The sequence below is a fragment of the Macaca nemestrina genome, chromosome 10 (genome assembly GCF_043159975.1).
Source record: "Macaca nemestrina isolate mMacNem1 chromosome 10, mMacNem.hap1, whole genome shotgun sequence".
Lineage (NCBI taxonomy): Eukaryota > Metazoa > Chordata > Mammalia > Primates > Cercopithecidae > Macaca > Macaca nemestrina.
Window position 1 is genome coordinate 107,591,362 of NC_092134.1, and position 23,882 is coordinate 107,615,243.

At 36.0% G+C, this 23,882-nt stretch overlaps 1 protein-coding gene across 4 annotated transcripts in view; it reads left to right on the forward strand.

Annotated features, from left to right (window-relative positions):
- LOC105496899 (copine 8) overlaps positions 1-23,882 on the forward strand; it is a 240,662-nt gene that overhangs the window by 149,990 nt on the left and 66,790 nt on the right. For all 4 annotated transcript variants that reach the window (XM_071071896.1, XM_071071895.1, XM_011767544.3 and 1 more), the window contains 3 exons: positions 10,474-10,549; positions 16,846-16,899; positions 17,926-17,987. In XM_071071896.1, the coding sequence (XP_070927997.1) occupies positions 10,474-10,549; positions 16,846-16,899; positions 17,926-17,987 (192 nt within the window). The remainder of the gene's footprint in view (positions 1-10,473; positions 10,550-16,845; positions 16,900-17,925; positions 17,988-23,882) is intronic.

Here is a 23,882-nt window from a genome sequence, read left to right on the forward strand (position 1 = left end):
TGAATTGAAGTTCAGTTTCTTGCCCAAGTTTACCTATATGACGGCTTCAAAATGTGGAGCCTTCAGATTTCACATTTATGAGTTTTCATTTTTCAACATCACGTGAAGCTTGGGTAGTAGGGACAGTGTTAAAGGGATAACATCTATGGATTTATAACAGCAACATTATTTTAATTGAAGTCTGATGTAAAACACAATTCTCAAAGTCTAAATGTAGTTGACAAGGAAATATATATAGTATTATTGATGGGAATAGGAGAGTAAGGCGTTGCTAACTTGTCAGTTTGGGGGTATAGAGATAGATATAATGGACTTAGATTCTGAGTGGGTGAATTTAAAATTCTAATATTATCCTTTCTTTAGTTCTGATGAGGAGAATACCAACTATAAATCTAGCAGACAGTTATAATCCAGACAATACTGGAATTCGTGATTACCTCATGCTAGAGGAATTGAAATATTTCAGATTACACCAACCTGAATCTATTGTGCTTTCTTATGTAAGGTTTAGTTCATGCTTCCTAACAGACACAGATGTTTCCAAGACCTCTCTGTGTTTTACTCTGGTTCCCTTTATCTGAAAACTGGATATTTCTTCTGATATTCAGAAGTCCAGAATCTTTTCTTGAAAGCACAAATTCTTAACCTTTAGCACTTGATGCTGATTATAATAGATACAACCTGAGATAATTAAAACCAAACAAAAATATGTTTAGCTATTTATTCATGTTATAGTCAAATCATGCCTGGAAAAGAAAATTTTATAGTTATTTATCTGGCAGAAACAAAGAGATGTAGCATACTGTCACTGCCAATAAAAATTCAGCTTTGATAAATACTCAGATATATTTCAGTGTTGCTTTTACTTATTTGTAATTTTTTTGACTGAATGACTGACACACACTTCTCCAGTATACTGGAGATACTTTATGTATCTCCTAATGTACCCTAAATATTACTGTATGGCCTGAAGTTTGATTTTCTGCTCCCTAAATCAAGAATTTTGTCTTTGCTTTTAAAATTTAGTCTCTGGAGTTCAACTGTGACATTCTTGGTTACAGCCTGCTTGTGCACATAGTTTTAGATACTCATACTTTTTAATTTGTATGAACGTATGAGAGAAGTAAAATAAAGGCGTCAAGTCATTCTATTTAAAATATATAGGTAATTGTATATTTCAGTGATCTAAGTAATTGCCTCAATTATCCACATCATTACAAAGGGAAGCTATACTTTTTCTGTGGCATATACGATCTTTTAAAATATTTTGGATAATTTTTGCATTATAGATTTAACCAGAAAATATAGTCTACAGTAAGATTTATGCTACTAAAAATTAGAGCATTTTAATATAAAGCAAACACCACATAAAATCTTTGGTATTTCACTGACTTTGACATCGTCAAAGAAATTTAAGAGACTAACCCATTCTCTTCTACTTTATTAAATGTATTTCATGTGCATATTTAATAGTTGTAATATCATTATTTGGCATTAAAATTCAGGAAGAGGAAATACTCAGTAAATGGTTTCTGACTAATAAATAAGGTCATAAAAAGATTTACTCTTTTTGGTATCATAATTCTATGATTAATATTTATTATATAAATGTTCTTTAAGAATATCAAATTAATGTGAGGTTTTAAATTTTCAGTTAAATTGTGTATTTAGTTAAGTACAAATGAAATAGTATTGTATATACTATGCTATGGAGTGTTTTAGAATTATTTAGACAACTTTTTCCTTCAGAAACCAAATATTCTAAATTTCTATATTGATGCACACATGAAATAAAATATTATAAACATGAAAAAATGTTTATGGATCATGCTACTTACATTGCTGGTTTTTCTTGTATTATACTATGATTACAACTCTAGGATAGACATGCAAACTTGTTAACTTACAATTTTTGAGTTTACATTGTATTGTATGTAGAACAAAATAAACATAGCAAACAAGAAAAGAAATTTCTGATGTGGAAGGATCAGAACCAAAGGAAGAATGCTTCCTATGGTTTATGTTTTAAAATGAATTCACAGTGGGATTTTTGTTTAAATCTATAGAAAAATATCCTTCTATTTAAGTCTTCACACATTGACAGTGCCTCTTTTAAGTCATTATTATCTAAACATATCTCTACTGTTATGTTTCCTAGAAGTATAGAATAAGATATTACATATGTAGAAAGAGTCTACCATATTGTAGAGTTTCCCTTATCTTATCATATCTACTTTACAGCACAAACTCATTCTGAATATATCATAGTAGAGACTAAACAAATCAAGCCATTGGAATACATGTGTTAAAATGTAAATTTTAATCTCTAAAATTAATTTCAGCATATATTGAGATTAGGGCTACGTTTTTATTTTCTAAGATAATACTTTTCTTCAAAGAAACCAAAATAAAATTTTGGTATCCCCTAATTAATTATATCAACTTTAAAAAAGTGAATAGGAAAATGCATTTTATGGTTTTGAGGGGGTGAAAAAATGTATTACAAAGCCTACTAAGTGACCCAAAGTCAGTAGAACCCAAAGGTAGAACCAACATGCAGACATTATTTTTGTGGGATGGCAAGGACATTTCTTTCATTTTCATAGAATATTCAAAGATTTTTATAATGTGTTTTAGGAACAACTTACCTGCTATGCATATTTAAAAGAAGAGTTTCCACACACAGATATTATACCATCCAAGCAGCAGCTCACACAGCTTTTTAAATTCTTAGATTTAATGTCTCTGGGGAGCTCAGTAATTCTGAAACTTTACTTCATAGTTTTCGGGAGCCTCACTTGGTTAAAAAAGTATATAATGTGTGCAGACTTCTAACAAAAAGTCTTTTTTGAGGTGAACTATACTATTTCCATATTCTAATGCTTTGAGAATATTTATATTGTTAAAACCATTTTCAGAAAGTAACACTCTTCAAAAACCATATAAGGAATTATTGAAGCCTCACAAAATCTAGGAAGTTTGTTTCAGCACTTTGGGAGGCCGAGGTAGGTGGATCACGAGGTCAGGAGATGGAGACCATCCTGGCTAACACGGTGAAACCCCGTCTCTACTAAAAATACAAAAAAAAAAACATTTAGCTGGGCGTGGTGGTGGGTGCCTGTAGTCCCAGCTACTCGGGAGGCTGAGGCAGGAGAATGGCGTGAACCCGGGCGGCGGAGCTTGCAGTGAGCCGAGATCGCGCCACTGCACTCCAGCCTGGGTGACAAAGCGAGACTCCATCTCAAAAAAAAAAAAAAAGTTTTAAGAAAGTAGTTTTAGGCTGGGCGTGGCAGCTCATGCCTGTAATCCAAGCACTTTAGGAAGCCAAGGCGGGTAATCTCTTGAGCCCAGGAATTTGACACCATCCTGGTCAACATGGCGAAACCCCGTCTCTACAAAAAGACAATTAGCTGGGTGTGGTGGTATGCACTGTGGTTCCAGATAGTTGGGAGGCTAACGTGGGAGGATCCCTTGAATTGGAGAGTTGGAGGCTGCACTGAACCAAGATCACCCCACTGCACTCCAGTGTGGGCAACAGTGAGACTCTGTCTCAAAAAATAATAATAATAATAATAATAATAATAATTAATTTTGAGAGGTGAAAAGAGTAATGATGTAAGAATCCAAAGAGAACTTTATAAATACCGAATGGTAATAAGTAGTTATTACTTTTACGTTAATATTAAAATATGTACACAATCCCCCACTGGCTGAAAATTCTTTCAAATCAGAAAGGTCTGAGTTGCCAAATAAAATCTATGTCAAGGATTACAGTACACTGTCACCTCTAAATTCAAAATTTCACTGAAGTGGTGGGATGATCTTTTAAAATTTCATAATGTACCTTTTTTGACTAAGAAGCCCTTGTCTACACAGCACAAAATAAAATTTGTGAGTTACTTGATTTATTTGAGGCAAATATTCTAGGCAAATTTGATGGGAGCTGGGATAAGTGCTTTTGGGACTTGAATTATCTAAATTGTCTCTACGTATTGATTGACTGAAAACGACAAAAGCAACAATTTACATAACGTTGTACTGGGTAGACGTATATTTTTGGGGTTTGTAAGACTATTAAATCTAAAACCCTGACATTATCAAAGGATGTTTTCCAACATGCATTTCCCCCGCATAGGTTTGAAAGAATTTCAATAGTAAATTTACTTTAATCTCCTCCTCTTTGTGACTTACCCTTTGCAGTTGATCCTTGTTGCCCTTTTTGGAGTCCCTCAGTCTGTCAGGAAGATAATGAACAGTATGTAGACTGGTGGCCAGAGAAAGCATGGAAACTGGTAGCCGGCTCCACAAGCAAGAATGGCGGGGGAGCTAGAACACTTGCGATGCCTTTTGGCAACTCTGGCACAACTCTGGGAAGTGGTGTCCCGAAATACAGAGAGGAGAGGATACGCCAGAGGCAAAGAAGGGACTGTTTGCCATTGAAAAGACCCTACCCTTGGGTAGCAGTGGAGTCTAGAGTGCAACTTGCCAACTTTTGCTACTTCAGGCTGGGGGTTTTGTGTTGTATACGTGTGTTCAGGAGAGAGAAAGAGAATGAGTATGTGTTACTCATGGCAGATTATTTTTTTCTTTGTGCTTTCTTATCAAGATACGAACTTTGGTTCAAAACGTTATGGACTTCCCTGTTCCAGGCTTAATCTCTGTGAAAACGTGAGAGAAATTGAGATGAAATTATTATCTTTAAATGACGTATGGTAGTAGTGATGGCTGACAGAGAAAAAACATTTTTTGAACTACTGTGCTATATAGTAAAATTTTTATAAAGTAAAATTTTTTGAACTGCAAATTTAATTTGTCTTGTCTACTTATGACTGAAGTATATGTGTATATTTGTTTATTTGTTCCTTTTTTTTTTGAGACGGGAGTCTCGCTCTTTCGCCCAGGCTGGAGTGTGGTGGCGCCATCTCGGCTCACTGCAAGCTCCACCTCCCGGGTTCCCGCCATTCTCCTGCCTCAGCCTCCGGAGTAGCTGGGACTACAGGCGCCCGCCACCTCGCCCGGCTAGTTTTTTGTATTTTTAGTAGAGACGGGGTTTCACCGTGTTAGCCAGGATGGTCTCGATCTCCTGACCTCGTGATCCGCCCGTCTCGGCCTCCCAAAGTGCTGGGATTACAGGCTTGAGCCAACACGCCCGGCCGTGTATTTTATATTTGTTCTTGAATAAAGTATCTGTTACTAGTATGTGGGAAAGTAAGTGATCACTTTTAATTGCATTTATTTAGCCATAGACCAATGACATAAAAAGAAAAAGATACAAGAATACAGATTTAGTAGCACAGTTTTTTTTAACTTCAGTCTTTGTTCAGCATTGAATATGTCATCATTTTATAATAATGCTGCTTTTTTGTTTTGCTTATAATAATAATTATTGTTACTATTATTAATTACCATTACTCTGAAAAAATTACAACTTACTGGCTTATAGTTTAAACTTTTGAAACAGGATACTGAGTCACACAGACTTCCTTTTCTAGAGATTAACGTTCAAGCTAAAAACTGAATTCAATCACATACAAAGTATGTGAGCGACATAAATATTTTAAAATCCATGAAACTGGACAAGATTTTAACCTTAGACATGATCACAGTAAAGTTTCTAACTAATATAATTCTAGATAAGTATCCAAGGTCATAACTGGATAAAGAAACTCCATTCTACTTTTTAATGGATTAAGTTACATTTGTGAAACATTGCTAGGTAAAAGTTATTTCCTGTTAAGAATTTTTTGTCTTAACTATTGTATGCTTTCTATTTGTGTAGGCAAATTTTAATTTGAATGGGGAGCTTTTCTTTGACAATATTCTAGTGCATTCAGCTTGTTAGAAGCAATAGAAACAGAATGAAAGGTATTTATATTTTAAAAGTATACTTTATGTGGAGTTAAAATTTAAATTATGTCTAATAGATACCCATGCAACTTAAATGACCTACCATTATGAATATACTTAAAAATATGTATATATCCTGTTTTTTAAAAAAAATAATTTGGCATAACTAAATAGGCATGCAATTTTGGCTTTAAATGTGATAAATTATTATATATAACATATCCTTAACTATGGCGTATAGCACTTGCTTTACCAATGTAAACCACAATAAAAATATTATCTTCACCTTAGAAAATGTGATTTGTTCTAGTCTTCTTGTATCTTTGTATAGATATAATCAAGAGGTGAAAATAAAATTAATAAAATATTCAATAATCATAATAGATGAAATAGTAACATACTGAAATTTAGGATTATATAAATGTACCATTTTATACACACACACACACACACACACACACACACACACACACACACCCCCAGCAGGACAATAGAACTTACTATATATACGTATAAAAAGATATTTATCTTTTAAAAATTCTGTCAATATTTGAAATGGACTAATGAGCAGGTGTGGATAAGACTGATAATATTAGCCTAGTTCTCCTGCTGAACTCTTAATTTATGAGAGTGGTTTTATCTATCTATTTCTGTCTTGGAGGCCCAGAGTACTATTGAAATCTACGTAGAGAGCAAAGGAAATATAAACCTCTTGAAGTGATTTAAAATGTCAGCAAAGCTGGAGATAAATCATCACTTCTACATTGAATACATTGATATACATCTTATATATAATGATTTATACTATTAATAGTAAAAACATAAACCAGGACTTTATGAATAAAAAATTATTTTTGCTCAAAATATGCTTAGAGTTTGTGTTTACTGGGGCAATTAATTAAAAATCATGCTAGTTCTGCAGATTTAGCCATAAATCAGCTCATAATCTAGGAATGCTGAAATATCATGTTTCTTACCTTTTTAAGAAACTAGATTATCAGGATTTGAAGAAGTTAAAAGGAAAAAAAAAGGCTTGATTTTGTTGATGTTTTAACTATTTACTTTAAGAATCAGTGAAGGTTGTTGATGTTATTGTTATGCCCAGACCGTTTATTCCCCGAAGAAGACCACCAGAGTCCAGAGTCAAAGCTAAGCAGCAAGGATCTTTATTACAGGTTCGAACCTGGAACTCTCCCTCGCTCGTGAAACGAGACGGGCAGGAGAGCTCCCCCACTCAGCTCCGAACAATGTTATATAGTCTAAGAAAAGTGGGCATAGAGTTATTATACAAATCAGATATATGATTGGCTAGTGTTTGAACAAGGCGATTTGGCTAACTATGATTGGTTCCTGCCATTTCTGATATTTTGGTTCAAACTTTGAGGTGGGAGAGCAGGTTTATGGCAGCAAGAGTTTATCTTACTTAAACACGTCTTGTGACCTTGCCTCAGAACTTACAAAATCTCTGGTATGTGCAAAACAAAATCTCTGGTACGTGCAGAAAACCAGGTACTCACAGAACTTACGAAATCTCTGGTATGTGCAAAGATTAGAGAGCAGAACAAGGGTGTAGCGGGTTGGGGGCGGGTACACATCTATCTTTGTGTCCTTTCATTATCATGTAAGAAATCATTCTTAGAGGCTGAAAAGTTTGTCAAACACTATGCCCACAACAAAAGCAAAGAAAGCAAAATCAGGGAGAGCTAATATGTTGTTATCTGGACCTATGAAGATGGCTTTTTGTGGTGATAGTAAGAAAGCACAAGTCTCATGGTGCATTTTGCTTGTAATCATGGAATTAAAGGCTTGGTTCCAGTCACCTCTGAAAAACTCTGCTGCCCTCTGCCCACAAATACAGGTTGAAACAGTGAAAATGTCTGCAACCCATGCATTTAATTAGGATCATCGTAACTACATTTCAGTCAAAGGGGTATTTTACTTTCGTGACTGCTCCATTTTCAAACTCACTATTTTCAAAAATCTTGATATGTGTTCCAGGACTTGAACAGAATTGCAAGACAGGGAAACATGGGAAATCACTGCTCTGAAGTATAAATGAGAGACAAAAACCTAAGCGTGATGTTCCCATGAGAAAGATCATGCCAATTTTGTTCCAAAATCCCTTTAGCATCCAAATTAGAGAAGTTGCCTTTCATATACAATTTGTGTACAAATCCTCATTTGAGATATCCTTTGATACATACCTGAAACATGTCACACTGTGATGTACTCCAAAGGGGAGACATGCCTTGTGAATTAAGCATACCTGCGTGAGAACACCACAAGCCACATGCGTGTGTAACTCCAAAATATTATGATACAACACACATCTGTTCATAATCCTATTACTTCTTTACAAATTAATTTGATTAAAACTTCTTTATTGAAAAAATGTGTGTCTGAAGTTATTGTCTTCATAATTAGATTGTATTCTAGAAGTGACTTTTTGATAAGTTAAATACCTTTCATAGAAAGAATCAAATGAATTCTCTGGGTTGATGTTTGAAATAGAAAGTAGGCATTACCTCCAATTTTGAGGTGAAGACTTAAGGACCCAGAGGTTGACTGACTAACTCAATACAACGTGGTGGTAGAGAAAGGGATGAGATGGATTAGGTATGTATTTGCCATTGATCCATATTATATGCAAAACTAGATAAATGTCAGGAAAATAAGCATTATCTATTGAAGAGTGGCCTTCAGGAAAATCTTCAGTTGTGCCAAAAAAGGCAATGTTCTCTTTTTTTCATACCTTTGTTGTAATTATACGGGGGCATTTTCATGGAAAATCATAGTTGTCCGCGTTACTCTCAGAGTTGTTTTAAGGAGATAGAGAAGGTTAATATGTTTAATATGATTGGCACTTCTGCCATTCTTTTGGGCTGAATATAATTGATGTGAGGCAAATTTGTTAATATCACTGGCAAGGTAAAATCACGGCATGACTGTGCTATTGCCCTAAGTGTGTTTGCAAAACTCAGCTGCACCCATTGTGTAGCAGGTACGGAGGGGGATGCTGGGAATCCTGAGATGAAGTTAATACCTTTCTTGCCTTCAAAACATAGGTGAAGAGAGGAAGCACATGAATAGATGGGTTTAATACAATATAGGAACTGTGATGAGAGATACTGGTTGTTTGCTTGTTTTATGTTTTTGAGAGCAAAAAAGAATGAAGCAGAAAAGGCTTCTTGATGGATATCATAGCTGAACTGTACAGTAAAAGATAAGTGATATAGGGGAGTAATACCCCAAAAGTAGAGGAGGATGGATAAGTTTGTAGACTGCCCTACAGGTTTCAGGTATAAATGTGACTATGCATAATACCGTTTTCCCACTATTTGGGAATACTGTATTCCCAAAAAATACAAGCATAGAAATGATCCTAATGAACAGATTTTATTCAACAGTTTAATCACGTTACTCAAGGACTAAGAGCCAAATTACTAGCTATAGTAGTAATCACTTTCCTCAAAATACCTCTTTAATTCATTCCCTCAGACTTTAAATAACACATACATGTAATAAAATGTATGGAAAAATATAGAGATGTAAACAGACACCAGCCAGATAAATGGCACTGGAGTAAACTTTATTTTGTAAATGCAGTCAGAGAGCTTGGGACTTATAACATAGAATAATTATTTTAGTTGTGATTACATTAACAGGAAATAGCAAAACAGTATTATTGAATCACAAGGAAATTACTGGTTGTGATTTATTATCAAAGTATTTTTCATCATGTTTCTCTGTTTGTTATACTGCTTTAGCTCCTACAGTCTGTATCTTCTTCTAACATACTACATTTCACCATTGCACTGAATACCAGCATTTTGCACTTATTTCTCAGCAGTGTGTGTTCAACTTAGCACTGGCCATTAAATTAACTCAAAGGAGTAGAATATGAGTCTGCTCTAAACCACTGAATATTTAGCATGTTTTTTGTAGTTGCACAGGTCAAACTCAGTTGATAAAAGCTTTTTAGTGAGAACTAATACATGTTTACTCAATCCTTACCCCTCCTCCCCTAAACTGAGAAGGTACCTGAGGACATAGTGATGATTACTTAAAGTGAAGAAATTCTGAATTAACATGTTGTTATTGATAAAATATTTATTAACTATTATTGTAGAAAAAAAGTCGAGTGACTGTTATACATGTTAATATGTTATACCTTTTTAAAATAGCATCCTATTACACTATGGCCCTAGGAAAGTTTGAAGATTTTTAAATCATTATATTTAAAAAATATATATCCATAGATATGGACAATAATAAATTTATTAGTGTAGTCTCTAACTTTCATCCTAATTAATCATTTGAATAACAGGTGATTTAACAGTTTTGAGATATGAGTTATTAAAACTAGTATACCTGTTTGAAATGTTAATATTAGTGGAATAAATTAAACATTTGGATATTAATAAAATATAATTGTCCAGTATACATAATTTTGGATTAGGGAAGAATGTAGTTATGTGTTAGTCTTTTTAAATATTTTATAAATTTTTAAGTTATATTCATAATAATATCAAGCATTTTTTTCATAATGATTAAACCTTTCTAAAACCTTTAAAATACAATTGACAAATATATGAAAGCTTATGTACCTTTTTCCTTTAATTTTAGTCATGATTTCATTGGAGAATTTACAACAAGCTATAGGGAACTTTCTAGAGGGCAGTCACAATTCAACGTATATGAGGTAAGAGCCATTTTATTTTACCATTGTTTTTCTCTAGAATAAATAAGTCTATGCTTTGAAAGTATGGATTCTGCAAAGCGTAACTGCCAAAGGTTAACTAAGTATCAATGTATGTAAGAATCTTTGAAGTTGTTGAGCAGACATTTTTAGATTCAATAATAATACTTCTTCAAGTCACATTTAAATGTTTTTGTTTTTTAATTCTTGTGTATAAAGCATTTTACTTTTAAAAATATAGATATGAGTTTATTGTTTCTTAAGCTTCAGCCTTTATGTTTTGCCTTTTTATCAACCTCCTCTTCCATCCCTTCCTAATAAAGAAGAAGATTAGGCATTTTAGTTGTCAGTGTGGCATTATAAAATGAGCTGTGGTCTGCATATATATCTGAGCACCTTCACTACCGTTTAGGTGGAGACTGAAGGGAATGACAAGGTAATATGCAGGCATTAAAGAAATTCAGGTTGTTAAAGCAGAGACATTGTAGTTATTTCTGCCTGAAACCACCGTGCCAGTTAATCACCAAATATGTGTTGAGCATATAGTATGTTCCAGCACTGTTGTTCCTTGAGCTATGGTATCTGTGCATTTCCTATAACTTTAAAATTTAATATAGGTGGATACCAAAGGAGAATATCTCAGTATTTAATCAACAGTGGTAATACTTCCCTGCCAGGTTGATGCTAAAATTGGCCTCTGTTAAGTAGAGAGTGGAGAAATCTCCTTCTACCACTTTATTCCAGCCTTCCCTGAAACAATTTTATTAAGTAGTTTCTACATTTTATGTTCTATGTTTGGCGCTGGGGATACAAAGGTGAGTATAAATTTCAGTGTCTAATGGGAGAGGCAGATATAAAATATGTTTTGTATAGATTGATATGTGCTCTATATAGTAGTATACTTAGTGCTCTATGAGATTATTACAGAGGGGCCAAACTCAGCTCTCAAAAAAATTTCTCAGTCAGAGACAAAGATAAAGTAATACATTAGTCTATGTGGGTCTTTCAAGGAAATGATATTTAGGCTCTAAACAGGAAATAAGTCATGTAAGACTGCTCGTAATTATGTAAATACCTATTTTGTCTGCCTAACATCAAGGCTGAGGAAGAACACACGTGCACACTAGTTCTCCTTGTACTTAGGCATCATCTGCTGCTGGTCAGCATATAATACTCCAGCAATTAACCACTTTTAGTTTCTCTAGCTTTTATAGCATTTTCTCATCATTGGTTTCAGTCAGTCCCCAGACTCTCTTGTCCAATAAAGCTTGCTAAATGACAAGACTGGTGCCACATCTCATGAGATGACAAAGAAGCTTAATAATGTTTATGTGTTCTTAAATACCCTGTAAGGCCATGACTTCAAATATAAATTTTTTTTATTATACATATTTTCAAAAGAAGACATCAGTCTGAAGAAAATCTAGGAGACCATTATGAATTATGTACAAGTAATTTTAGGAGTTCAGTGGACAATCTTTGGTCCAATACGTTACAAACTTTATTATCTATACTTGTGCAAGGGATTCAGGTTTATCAAGTAACCAAAAAATTTTTCAGCCATTAGTTCTTCAAATAATTATTTCTGCCACTTTCTCTTTCTCCTCTCTCTTTTTGGTACTACCATTCTACTTACCTTGTTATGCTTAATGGTGTCGCATGGCTCTGTTGGCCTCTGTTTTTTTCTTTTTTGTTGTTTTGGTTTTTGTCCTTTTTTTTTGTTTTGGAAACAAAATCTCAATTGACATATCTGTAAAATTACTGATTGAAGGGGTGGCCTGCCCCTCCACACCTATGGGCGTCTCTCATCAGGTGGAACGAGAGACTTGAGAAAAGAAATGAGGCACAGAGACAAAGTATAGAGAAAGAAAAAGTGGCCCCAGGGGACCAGCACCCAGCATACAGAGGACCCATGCTGGCCCGGGTCTCTGAGTTCCCTCAGTATTTATTGATCATTATCTTTACCATTGAAAAGAAAAAGGGGAAGTGGCAGGACAATAGGGTCATAGTAGGGAAAAGGTCAGCAGAAAGACATATGAATAAAGATCTCTGTGACATGAATAAGTTTAAGGAAAAGTGCTGTGCCTTGATGTGCATATGCAAACATCTCCATAAACACTTTCAGTGCATAAAGAGCAGCATTACTGCTAGCATGTCCCACCTCCAGCCCTAAGGCGGTTTTCTCATGTCTCAGTAAATAGAACCTACAATCGGGTTTTACACCAAGACATTCCATTGCCCAGGGATGGGCAAGAGACAGATGCCTTTCTCTATCTGAACTGCCAAGAGGCCTTCTTTCCTCTGTTACTAATCCTCCTCAGCACAGACCCTTTACGGGTGTTGACTGGGGGACAATCAGGTCTTTCCCTTCCCAGGAGGCCATATTTCAGACTATCACATGGGGAAAAACCTTGGACAATACCTAGCTTTCCTAGGCAGAGGTCCCTGCGACCTTCCGCATTGTATGTGTCCCTGGGTACTTGAGATTAAGAGAATGGTAATGACTTTTAACAAGCATACTGCCTTCAGGCACTTGTTTAACAAAGCACACCCTGCACAGCCCAAAATCCACTAAACCTTGAGTCACCACAGTACATGTCTCTGCAAAGACAGAGTTGGGGGTAGGGTTACAGATTAACAGCATCTCAAGGCAGAAGAATTTTTCTTAGTACAGAACAAAATGGAGTCTCTTATGTCCACTTCTTTCTACATAGACACAGTAACAGTCTGTTCTCTCTTTCTTTTCCCCACAACTGATTATTTATTCTGCCAGCTCAAATGTTCCGTCAAACTCTTCTGGTGAATTTTTTGTTTCAGTTGTACTTTACAAGTTGAGAATTCTTACTTGGTTCCTTTTTACATAATTTTGATCCATTTTTGATATTTTCTATTGGGTAAGGAATTGTTTCATACTTTAATCCTTCAGACTTGATTTCCTTCTTTCAATATATTTATAATAGCTGAGCTAAAGATTTTGTTTAATGAATCCCATATCTGCACGTCCCCAGGGAGAATTTCTGTCAACTTCTTTCTTCTATGAATAGAAAAGTATGGGCCATACTTTCCTGTTTCTTTGCATATCTTATTTTTGTTGTTGTTGAATGCTGGAAACTTTAAATAATATAATGCAGCACGTTGGGAATCAGATTCTCTACCTTCTCCAAGGTTTGTGTTTTTTGCTCTTTGTTTAGTGATTTTCATGGACTAATTGTATAAAATTATTCTTTGTTGTGTGGGCTACTGAAGTCTTTGCTTGGTTAGCTCTGTGGACAGCAGATGTTTTGACAGAGATTTGTGTACATTTGGACATTCCTTATATGCTCCAACGAGGTAAAATCCTGCCTTAGCTTTCACTTGTTGTTTGAGCAGAGATTTGTGGTTGAACGGAGAAAAGAATTCCCTAGATCTTTCCTGGGCATGTGTACACCCCTTCAAAGGGCATAGGCTTCTAGATTTCCAGCAATATACCAGAGATTTTAAAAGCCCCCTCTAAACATCTCATTCCCTCGATCTTCCTTTTTGGTTTTTGAGTTAGCCTCTTACTTGCCCCAGATTATATCATCACCTCCAGCAGATATGCTATTGTTAAACACCTGCCACTGTCTGCTTTCAACAAATGTCCTGGAGATAGGGCATGTCCCTCTGAGCAGGCTTTGAGTTAAGTCAGATAACCACAAGCCCAAGCCCTATGAATGGAGTTTTCCAGAAAGCTTCCATATAAGTCAGTTAATGACAATTCTCTAGAAAAGACACTTTTTTTAAAGTTTTGTTTTTAATTGACACATATTAATTATCAATGTTAATGGTGTACAGTGTGGTGTTTCAGTACATATATACATTGTGTAATGATCAAATCAGGGTAATTATCATATTCGTTACCTCAAACACTTTTTGAAGAACTTCATATCCATTCCGTCCCCTCCAGTGGCTTTTAGACTACATACAGAGCTGGGAAAAGTAGGTTTAGAGTAAAGCAGGTTAAAATGACATAGTGAGATTTACTCTTTTTCTTGATTGAGTGATCACTGATTGTTGCAAGCCTTTGATTAATTTCCAGATTCATGAAAAAATTTGATTTTGACAATTTTTGCTAGTGTTCTCATTGTCTTTATGGATGAGCAACTTTTCAGAGAGCCTACTCCATCATTCTAAAGTAACTTCCCTAGTTCATTATTTAGTTTTAGAAGTGACAAATGCTACTATGTTTATATTATATAACTTTATTATTGTTATATCAGATGTATTATTGGCGATTGAAATGGCCCTATATGATTAAATGAAAACATCTTTATGCAATTAAATTTAATTATGTAATTTAAAACCAAGTCATAAGGTAATTTTTCTATGACAATAGTATATTATGATGTGCTGACAGCAAAAAGACTCATATGAACTGAAAAATGCTTATGAAATTCTACTAAAAAGTTACTCCTAAAATTTAGGAAAAAACTCTTCTAAACCAAAGGCATAATGCCAGAAGAATGATTTTTAGGAAGAAAAATACTGAAATACAGTTTTTCAAGAAAAATGTATTGCTGAACTTTTTATTTTCAAACTTTTGATTGAATTAATTTTATTCACTGATTTCCTATATATTGTTCAGAGTGCTGTGTTCCTCAAATTATCTGGAAGAATTGAGGAATTCTTCAAACCTCGAGATCAAACATTACCTTTCTCCTCCAAACAACCTGCTCCATATTTAATACTATAACCATTGAATCATCTGAAAAATGTGTGATCTTGCCAGTGATGCTCAATATCCTTACTGTTGCATGTTTTCCTGTAGAATGTGTTCAGTTAGGGCTTTCTGAAATACACAGTAAATAATACATGGAATGAATGAATGACCAATTTCTCCTTTAGATTTTCTACTTAAATCTGAAAAATGTACTTTATTCTGTTTTCTTAGTTTGTTTTTTTTTTTTTTTTTTTTTTTTTTTGCGAGCCGTTTTCAATGGGGCTTCCTTATTTAATGATTCAATACTTCTTGCATAGAAAATTTAAAATAAGACCCTAACTGTTGCCTTCATTTTCTCACCTTACAACTCTATCCTGTAGACCAAGGGTCCCCAACCCTCAGAATGCTGACTAGTACAGGCCTGTGGACTTTTAGGAATTGGGCCACACAGCAGGAGGTGAGCCAAAAGCAAGGGAGCATTATCACCTGAGCTTTGCCTCCTGTGTTCTCCTTATAAGAATCTAATGGCTGATGATCTGAGGTAGAACAGTTATCATCCCGAAACCATCCTCCCCACCCCCATCCATGGGAAAACTCTCTTCCATGAAACCAGTCCCTGGTGCCAAAAATGTTGGGGACTGCTGCTGTAGACCTATTATATCATTCTCCTGTTTAAACATCAACTAAATAACATCCAAACTCCCTGGCCTAGGATTAAGGATCTCCTTAACATGGCCTCAGCTTATTTTTTCAGATTCACTTCTCATCTGGTTGTGTGGGTTCTCTGCCCCAGCCAACCTGGATCAGTTGCCTGTTTTTCTTTCTAGAATGGTGTATTTTTTTTTTTATTGAAGCCCTAGTTTAAATTAATAAATTATGGTTCAAATAATACTTATTCATAAACTATTTCATCTTCTTTTCCCTGTCAAATGCTTTCTCCATATTTTGGATTGAGATGATTTGAAGAAGTCTCTCTTCAGGCAATTATGTATTACATTTATCCTATTAGATTGGCAGGTCTTATTTATCGTAATATTCCCTATATCCCTAATGTCTTATGAAGTATAGAAGTACAACCTTATTTACTCATGGATCAAATAGTCAAAAAGCCAATCTTATGTCTACAAACCAGACCTTTACCAATTATTATGTAGCATGGGTAACTGGTGGAAATTACCATCATTATAAAGAAATAGTTAAGTTAATAGATCCTTTAAATATTCACACATTGGATGATTTGCTATGTTAGTGTATTTAATTTTTAAAGTTATGTCACTTGAATATACTTTAACAACCCATCATTTTTCTATAAAGCAATAATTAGTTAGGACATTAGATGTTAAAAGCCTCTATCATATCAAGAACGTGACTATAGTTATGGGTAATCAATATGTACAGATGAGAAGAATATTACAGACAAAACATTTTTTAAGATAGTCAGTATTAACTTTTGTAGGGAAGTTTTTGCTGAATGATCGTCCAAAGTCGTGCTGAAAGCATTTGTAAATGCATACATGCATAAGAAGTGAAGGCAGCAGGTTAAACTACACATTTGTAAAACTTCAATATAAAAATTCAATATAAACCGTAACACATTTTAATTGTTTTATCTGCTTTTTAGGTGGTGAATCCCAAAAAGAAAGGAAAAAAGAAAAAATATAGTAATTCTGGAACAGTAAGTCAAATTTTATGTTATTTATTAAAGATTAAAATAAATGAATAAGCATATATGGAGATGGCATCTTTAATCCTACTGGAAGCAATTAAACTGAGCTGTGTTTCACTCAGGGTTTTAATATGAGTGAACACAATAGAAAAATCAGCTTCCCAGGGGACTGATTGTAATGAAGAATACCTTATAGAAGGTATTGACTTGGCTTCTTGCAGATAATCCTAGGGGCTGCAAGGCCTCTGAGAGACGCTGAAGTTTTGTTATGAACTCTTCGTTCAGTGGAATCCGAGTGTAATGAATCAGGCAGACATAAAAAACACAAGTGGTAGTAAGAAATGCTATACTCTTTACAGGCTAAACTTAACTGTGACTCATTTTGTGGGATGTGTATGTGCTCATTCAGAAAAGTTGTCTTTAAAATTAACAACTCTGTGGGAATGATGTACTAAATCAGTATAGAAGATGCAAAGATGTGTCAAAAATTATAAAAAATCGGTGTCAACCTATTTTAAGAAAAAAATACTGCAGTTTTTTTTTTTTCTTAAGATTAACTTTTTTGGGGAGAAGCAAAATCTAAGTTTTCTCTCAGTTTTCTTTGAAAGATCTCTATAAAGCAAGACAGTTAAAATATTAGATGAGCTCGTTACAAAACCATGACTGAAAACACACATTTCCTCTTGAAGGCTTTGTTCACTGATTTTGGTTTTTTGGTTTTAACCATTTTCCAACTCCTTTTCATCTTTCCTTTTATCTAAAATGGGAAGTAACACAATGTCCTTGTAGATAATTTTCATGCTGTTCTTCAACGGAAGTAAACTGGTCATAGAAAGACATTGGTTAATTTTTTTGGTCCCTTTCCTTCAGATAATTTTAAATGTAAGAACAATCAGTCCTAGCAGATGTTAATAAAAAATAATGTCTTTAGTGATTTTCAAAATGCAAAGAAATATGATTTTCTCTCTAATAGTTAGAAAAGTCTATTTGGGGTCACAAACAACTAGAAGGTAATTCTGTCTTTTTCTTTTTCAGGTAACTTTACTCTCTTTCTTGGTAGAAACAGAAGTTTCATTCCTTGACTACATTAAGGGAGGGTAAGTCATTTTCTGGAATTGTTTTGTTGCTTAGGCATTCCGTAAAATTTGTATAACAAGTGCTACCACGAGGTACCTGGCACCGAAATGATCACCTTTATTATATTTTGATGGCAAGCCTATTATAATTCTGTTTCAGATATAAAGTAAAAAATGTACATACCTAGAGCTGTTACTTTTGGGGCAAATTGTAACTTTTCTTTAACCAAGAGAAAATATTGTATGATTAATAGTTGTAAATAATGGCTATTATGTGCACTTTCATAGGATGTTTTTGTTTGCTTAACACATAGGACATTGTACATGCACTATTCATTATTTGTAATATAGGTGTAAAGCTTCAGGACCTGATTTAAATATATATACTAGGTTAAGAATATTAAAGGAATGTGCCTTGTCATAAAATCAGAATGCAGAAATGGATGGTGTAGTCATTTATTCAGTCCTACAGCTCTCAGACAGGAATACATTTCAGGAAAAAAAATAGTTGTAACCATTTTTGAAACTTTTCAAAACCCAGACAGATCCTGTGTTGGTAATGTACTGTTAGTTCTTATACCCTCGTAAACAGGGAAGTATTTTCAGTTTTGCTTCTCATTTTAACCTATTTCTTCCTTTTCTTGACCTGACCAAGCATCCCCTGTATTAGTCTGTTCTCACACTGCTATAAAGAAACTACCCCAAACTGGGTAATTTATAAAGGAAAGAGGTTTAATTGACTCACAGTGCCACATGTCTGGGGAGGCATCAGGAGACTTATAATCATGGCGGATGACCGGTGGTACAGGGGAAGCAAGGCATGTCTTACATGGCAGTAGGCGAGAGAGCGCATGTGAAGGAGGACCTGTCAGACACTTCTAAAACCATCAGATCTCATGTGAACTCACTCACTATCATGAGAACAGCATGGGGGAAACTGCCCCCATGATCCAATCACCTCCCACCAGATCCCTTTCTTGACACATGGGGATTGTGGGGATTACAATTTGAGATGAGATTTGGGTGGGGATGCAGAGTCAGACCATATCATCCCCAGAGATTTAAAACAAGCATTCATTGTCTTGCAGTATAAAATGTCTACATATTCTATTTTCCTTCACCTTGTATTTTCAATATGCAAAAGTGGAGCAAAGCAAATTTGAATGTGTTTAGTAACTTCATGATGAATATCACTCATATAAACCTCTTTCTAATTATGATTCAGCAACTGCCCCCCGCCCCATGAAGACTCACTGATAGAATGTCCTCAGGTTGAAAAAGGAGATGAAGGAATGGGGGTACCAAGGGAACAAAGATAGCTTCACAAAACCCTGAGAGCTTGCCTCTTGTTGCTCTTAGTTAAGGATACAAAGCAAACAAACAAACAAAGTACCTACTTAAATGAGTACTCTTTGCTATATGCAGGCATCCAAAATGCAAAGTGGCTGCACAGACTGAGAAGCAACAATGGTTGTTTCAATAAAGTACAAAGTAGAAGAAAAAGTTTGCCAACTCTTAGTATTCCAATGTCTGTGCCTATTTTTATTTTTAGAAGATAGAAAAATACGATGTTGAATTTGTCATAAAAATATATTCCTGTAAAAACTCCTTAGTAGTAGTAGGTAATAGTGTTACAGGATCTTTGGGGTGTTGCTTTTTCTGGCATGAAACCTCTGGCTGGCGGTGCCTTTTCCTGAGTTTGCTCAGGCCTGCTGGGCTCGTTCCATCCACTTGGCCTAGCAGGCTGCACTTTTCTCACACTACCAGCCTGGGTCTCATGCCTGCCAAGGGTGTATCAGGCATGGAGTGGCGAGGGGTGTGTGAGCATGGGATCTAGCCACTGTGCAGTCTGGCATGCTGGCTGCTGCAGCAGGGCGGGCACCTACGGGTGCTGGCACAGGTGCCAGCTCTCTGTGAGGCTGTGGCTGGACCAGACGCACCACAAGCAGCTTCCCTGGTGGTACCTGGAAAGCTTGAAGATGGTAGGCACTGCAGGACCCCAAAAAGGAAGTCACAGCCTTGGCTGAGGGAGCTCCCAGGTCTGGGATCCCCCAGGGGCCACAGCTATTCTATCCTTCTCTATGCCTGCAACATGGTGAGCAGTGGGTATGTTTCAACGCTGTTTGTGTTGTAGTTCATTTAGCTCCGCTGTTTGGCAGGTCCTACGTTCTTCTCTTGCGACCAGGAAGAATGAGATATGCAGAGAAGTGAAGGGTGAGCTGAGATGAAGAGGAGTTTTATTGAGCAATAGAACAGCTCACAGGAGACCCACAGGGGGTAGCTCCTTTTCGCAGCCAGGCCATTCCTACTATTTAGCTCCTAGCAGAGCTAGGACCCTGGAGTGGGAAGCTCCTCTCTTCAGGCAGGTTGTCCTATCATCTGCCCAGCTCTCAATGGATAGGAGGCCTTGGAATGGGTTGCTCTTCTCTGCAGGCAGGCCCTCTCATCATCTCCCCAGCTCCGAGCAGAGAGAAGGCCCTAGAGTGGGTTGCTCCCTTCTGCAGCTGACAGTCCTGATGTACCTGCAGGTCTCTGAAGTGCTCAGCAGAAAGGAGGCCCTAGAGCAGGTAGCATCCATCCCCTCGGCCCAGGAATCTGTCTGCCTCCTGCTGCTGCTCTTCTTGGCACCTGGGCTCAGCCCTGACTTTGCTCCAAGATTAGAGCGGAAGCGAACAGCAGGGAGAAGCCAGGCAGTGGGAGGAGGCACTTCTCAGCCCGTGAGGGAGGGCAGGGGCCCTTCCTGGGTCCCCAAGGGTACAGGGATGCCTGAGTTTGCAGCTGCGGTTTGGGCAACTGCAGCTGTGTGGGGAAATGGGAGGGGGCGGCTCCTGCCTGCTTCATGGAGCAGAAGTGGCCTGGGAGTCCCGGGTCTGTAGCCATGGCTTGGACGGCTACAGTTTCCCCACTGGTGCTCCTGCCCCTACTCAGAAAAGGTGGAGATCCCATTTGTCCCCAGCTGCCGCACGCTCCCTGGCGCATGCAGCCCGGGCTACACCTCCTTGCTGCAGCCAGCATACTGGCAGCATAAGGCTGCCTTGAGCAGCTGCTGCCATCAATAGTTGATAAAGAAATGAGGTAAGTAAATGGACTTCCCTTAGCACCTTCTTTACAACTTAAAAAAATATTACTTGATATATCTGGTTATATTTTATATATAGAAATACTGATTTGTGGTATTGAAATGTTATAAATTTCTTTCAGTTTTTGTCTTGTTTTCTTTGTTTTGCTTTGTGATCATGTGAAGAGTATGTATGTGTATATATAACAGATATCCAGTACGTTTGGTCAGCAGTGCAAATCTAGCAATATTTGGGTGTGAGTCTATCAGTATAAAACATTTCAGAATCTGGTACCAATAAATCACTTTTACTGTTTGTTCTCAAACTCCTGTTGAAAATTCTTAGGGCTAATCAGAGCAAATGGGTTTCTACAGTACCTAGAGCAATGGCAGTCTTCATCACGCTGTCATATTTTTCTGTTGCTTACAAACCTTAGGATTCTTTTTCTTAGCTACACGCTTCCTACTTACAGCACTGCCTGTGCAGGAAGAAATGCTAGTTATTCTATAAGTGGAGCCCCAACTAACGGGGTACAGTTTGCTCCCATCCTGGCTTCTTGAGGCTTTTACAAGAACCAAGTTCTGATTTACAAATGGGGCCTGGGGACATATAGTTTAAGTTTCACTACATAATTAATCTAACTAGACCTAAGATAATTTCTATAAAACTGTGTTATTTGAAAAGGACATGAAAAAATATTATTTGCATAGATTCCATTGTTTTTATACAAACACATATTATAAATGTATGTAATATCCTTAAAATGTATTACAGTTATACATTTAACTATTATTCACTATAATATATAATGTTTATAAGTAAAATACAGAGGTATTAACTTATTCTTTTGAATAGTGAAATCCAAATCAACAAGCAATAATAATCATCGTATTATGTATCTTTAAATGTATTTATATATCTTTGCCCTGAAGGACTTCTTAAAAGCAATTGGCACAATTTCTTTCCTCTTTTTTTTTTTTTTTTTTCCCGAGACAGTCTTAACTCTGTCACCCAGGCTGGCAACACTGCAACCTCTGCTTCCTGGATTCAAGCAGTCCTCGTGCCTCAGCCTCCCGAGTAGCTAGCTGGGATTACAGACTTGTGCCACCACGCCCAACTAATTTTTGCATTTTTAGTAGAGAGGGGTTTCGTTATGTTGGCCATGCTGGTCTTGAACTCCTGGCCTCAAGTGATCTGCCCTCCTCAGCCTCCCAAAGTGCTGGAATTATAGGCATGAGCCACCACACCCAGCCAAATTGGGCACAAATATAAAATTTGACTTTTATGGTAAAGAGATCTAGCTTGGTCATGACACCCTTGTGTTATACAGTGACAGGCAAATCATTTAAAATATCTACACTTTAATTTCCTGTAGTTCACATGAATTGGATATTCTGAAGTTCGTTTGTAAAAGGATATAATTCAATTCTATCTTCCAGCTCTTCCATGACCTTAATGACATCTTATTTATTTTTTCTTCACTCTGAAATCATTGTTTGCATTTTGACAGAAGGCTTACTCTAACCTATCGACTTACTCTCAGGTGTAATTTGTGTATGATAATAGCTAACATCTGCTATTACTATTTTTTATAATCATGGGATCACACTATGTACAATACACTGCATTGTATGTTTTGATTATTAAATGTATTGTGTGTATATGCTAATATGTCATTACTACCTTTTTGTAAACAGTTTTCCATTATATGATTGTACATCGTTTAATTTAAAAATTTCCTGTTAATACATGCTTTAGTGACATACATATTTTATTATAAACAAAGCTGCAACATATATACATGGTACTTGGCATTTTATGCACTTCATTAGTGCACTTGTGTATAGATATGCTAGCATATCTGTAGAGTTCCTTCCTAGAAATAATGTTATTGAATTTAATGATATATGTATTTCACAATTTGTTAGATATTTCTAAATCGTATTGCTAAAAGACTCTAAGAATTTATACTCCCCAAATCTATGCAGGATGTTTACCATATCCTTACCTTTTCTGAATAGCGCCCCTCCTTTTTCATTTTCATTAATTTAATAGATATAAGTCCTTGTCAGTTTTCATCTGTAAAACCTTTTTATCAGCTATTTTCATGTTTTCTGTAAAAGCTCATGTCAAACCAGCTGTGTCTTTGGAAACAGACCTTTAAGAATTTTTTGTCTTCTGCTCCTTCTTCCCCCACTTCCACCATAAAGGACTGTGTATTTTCAAAGGAAGAAAAAACACAGAAAGATAGCTTGGAGCTACACTCCTTAGAGCTACATTCCTTTTTTAACAAGTCAGCTAAACATCTGCACCTTGGTCTTTGATCCCGCTCCGCTTCAGCATGCCTCAGGGGAGACTCTTCTTAAGTTAGCTCATCTGGCCTTTATGCCCTCTGATGACATTGCAAAAGAATAAAATAAACAAACACTTTGGGCTATCATCAACCAAACCACCCAAATTAATATATTGGAGGGCATATTTATTAGTACATTTGAAGATCTGTGGAATTATCAAGGTTAGCTTTTTTTAAAAAAAGATGCCCTTCCATAATACATAATAAGTGTGATATATCAAGGTAATTGGAACAAATTGCTGAATTTAATTTGTTTTTTATAATGAATCATAGTAATTCCTCACTTTTAACTTAAAATACCAAGATAAGAGCACTGATTACTGCATTTGTGGATGGTTTTGTTGCTAACTTAAGGTGGCATCATCAATTCAGGGACCTTTTTTTTTTTTTCTGGCTTCAAGGCTTATTTCTTTATAATTTTGGGGGGGTACAGGTGGATTTTGGTTATATGGTTAAGTTCTTTAGTGGTGATTTTTGAGATTTTAGTGCACCCAATACGTAGTC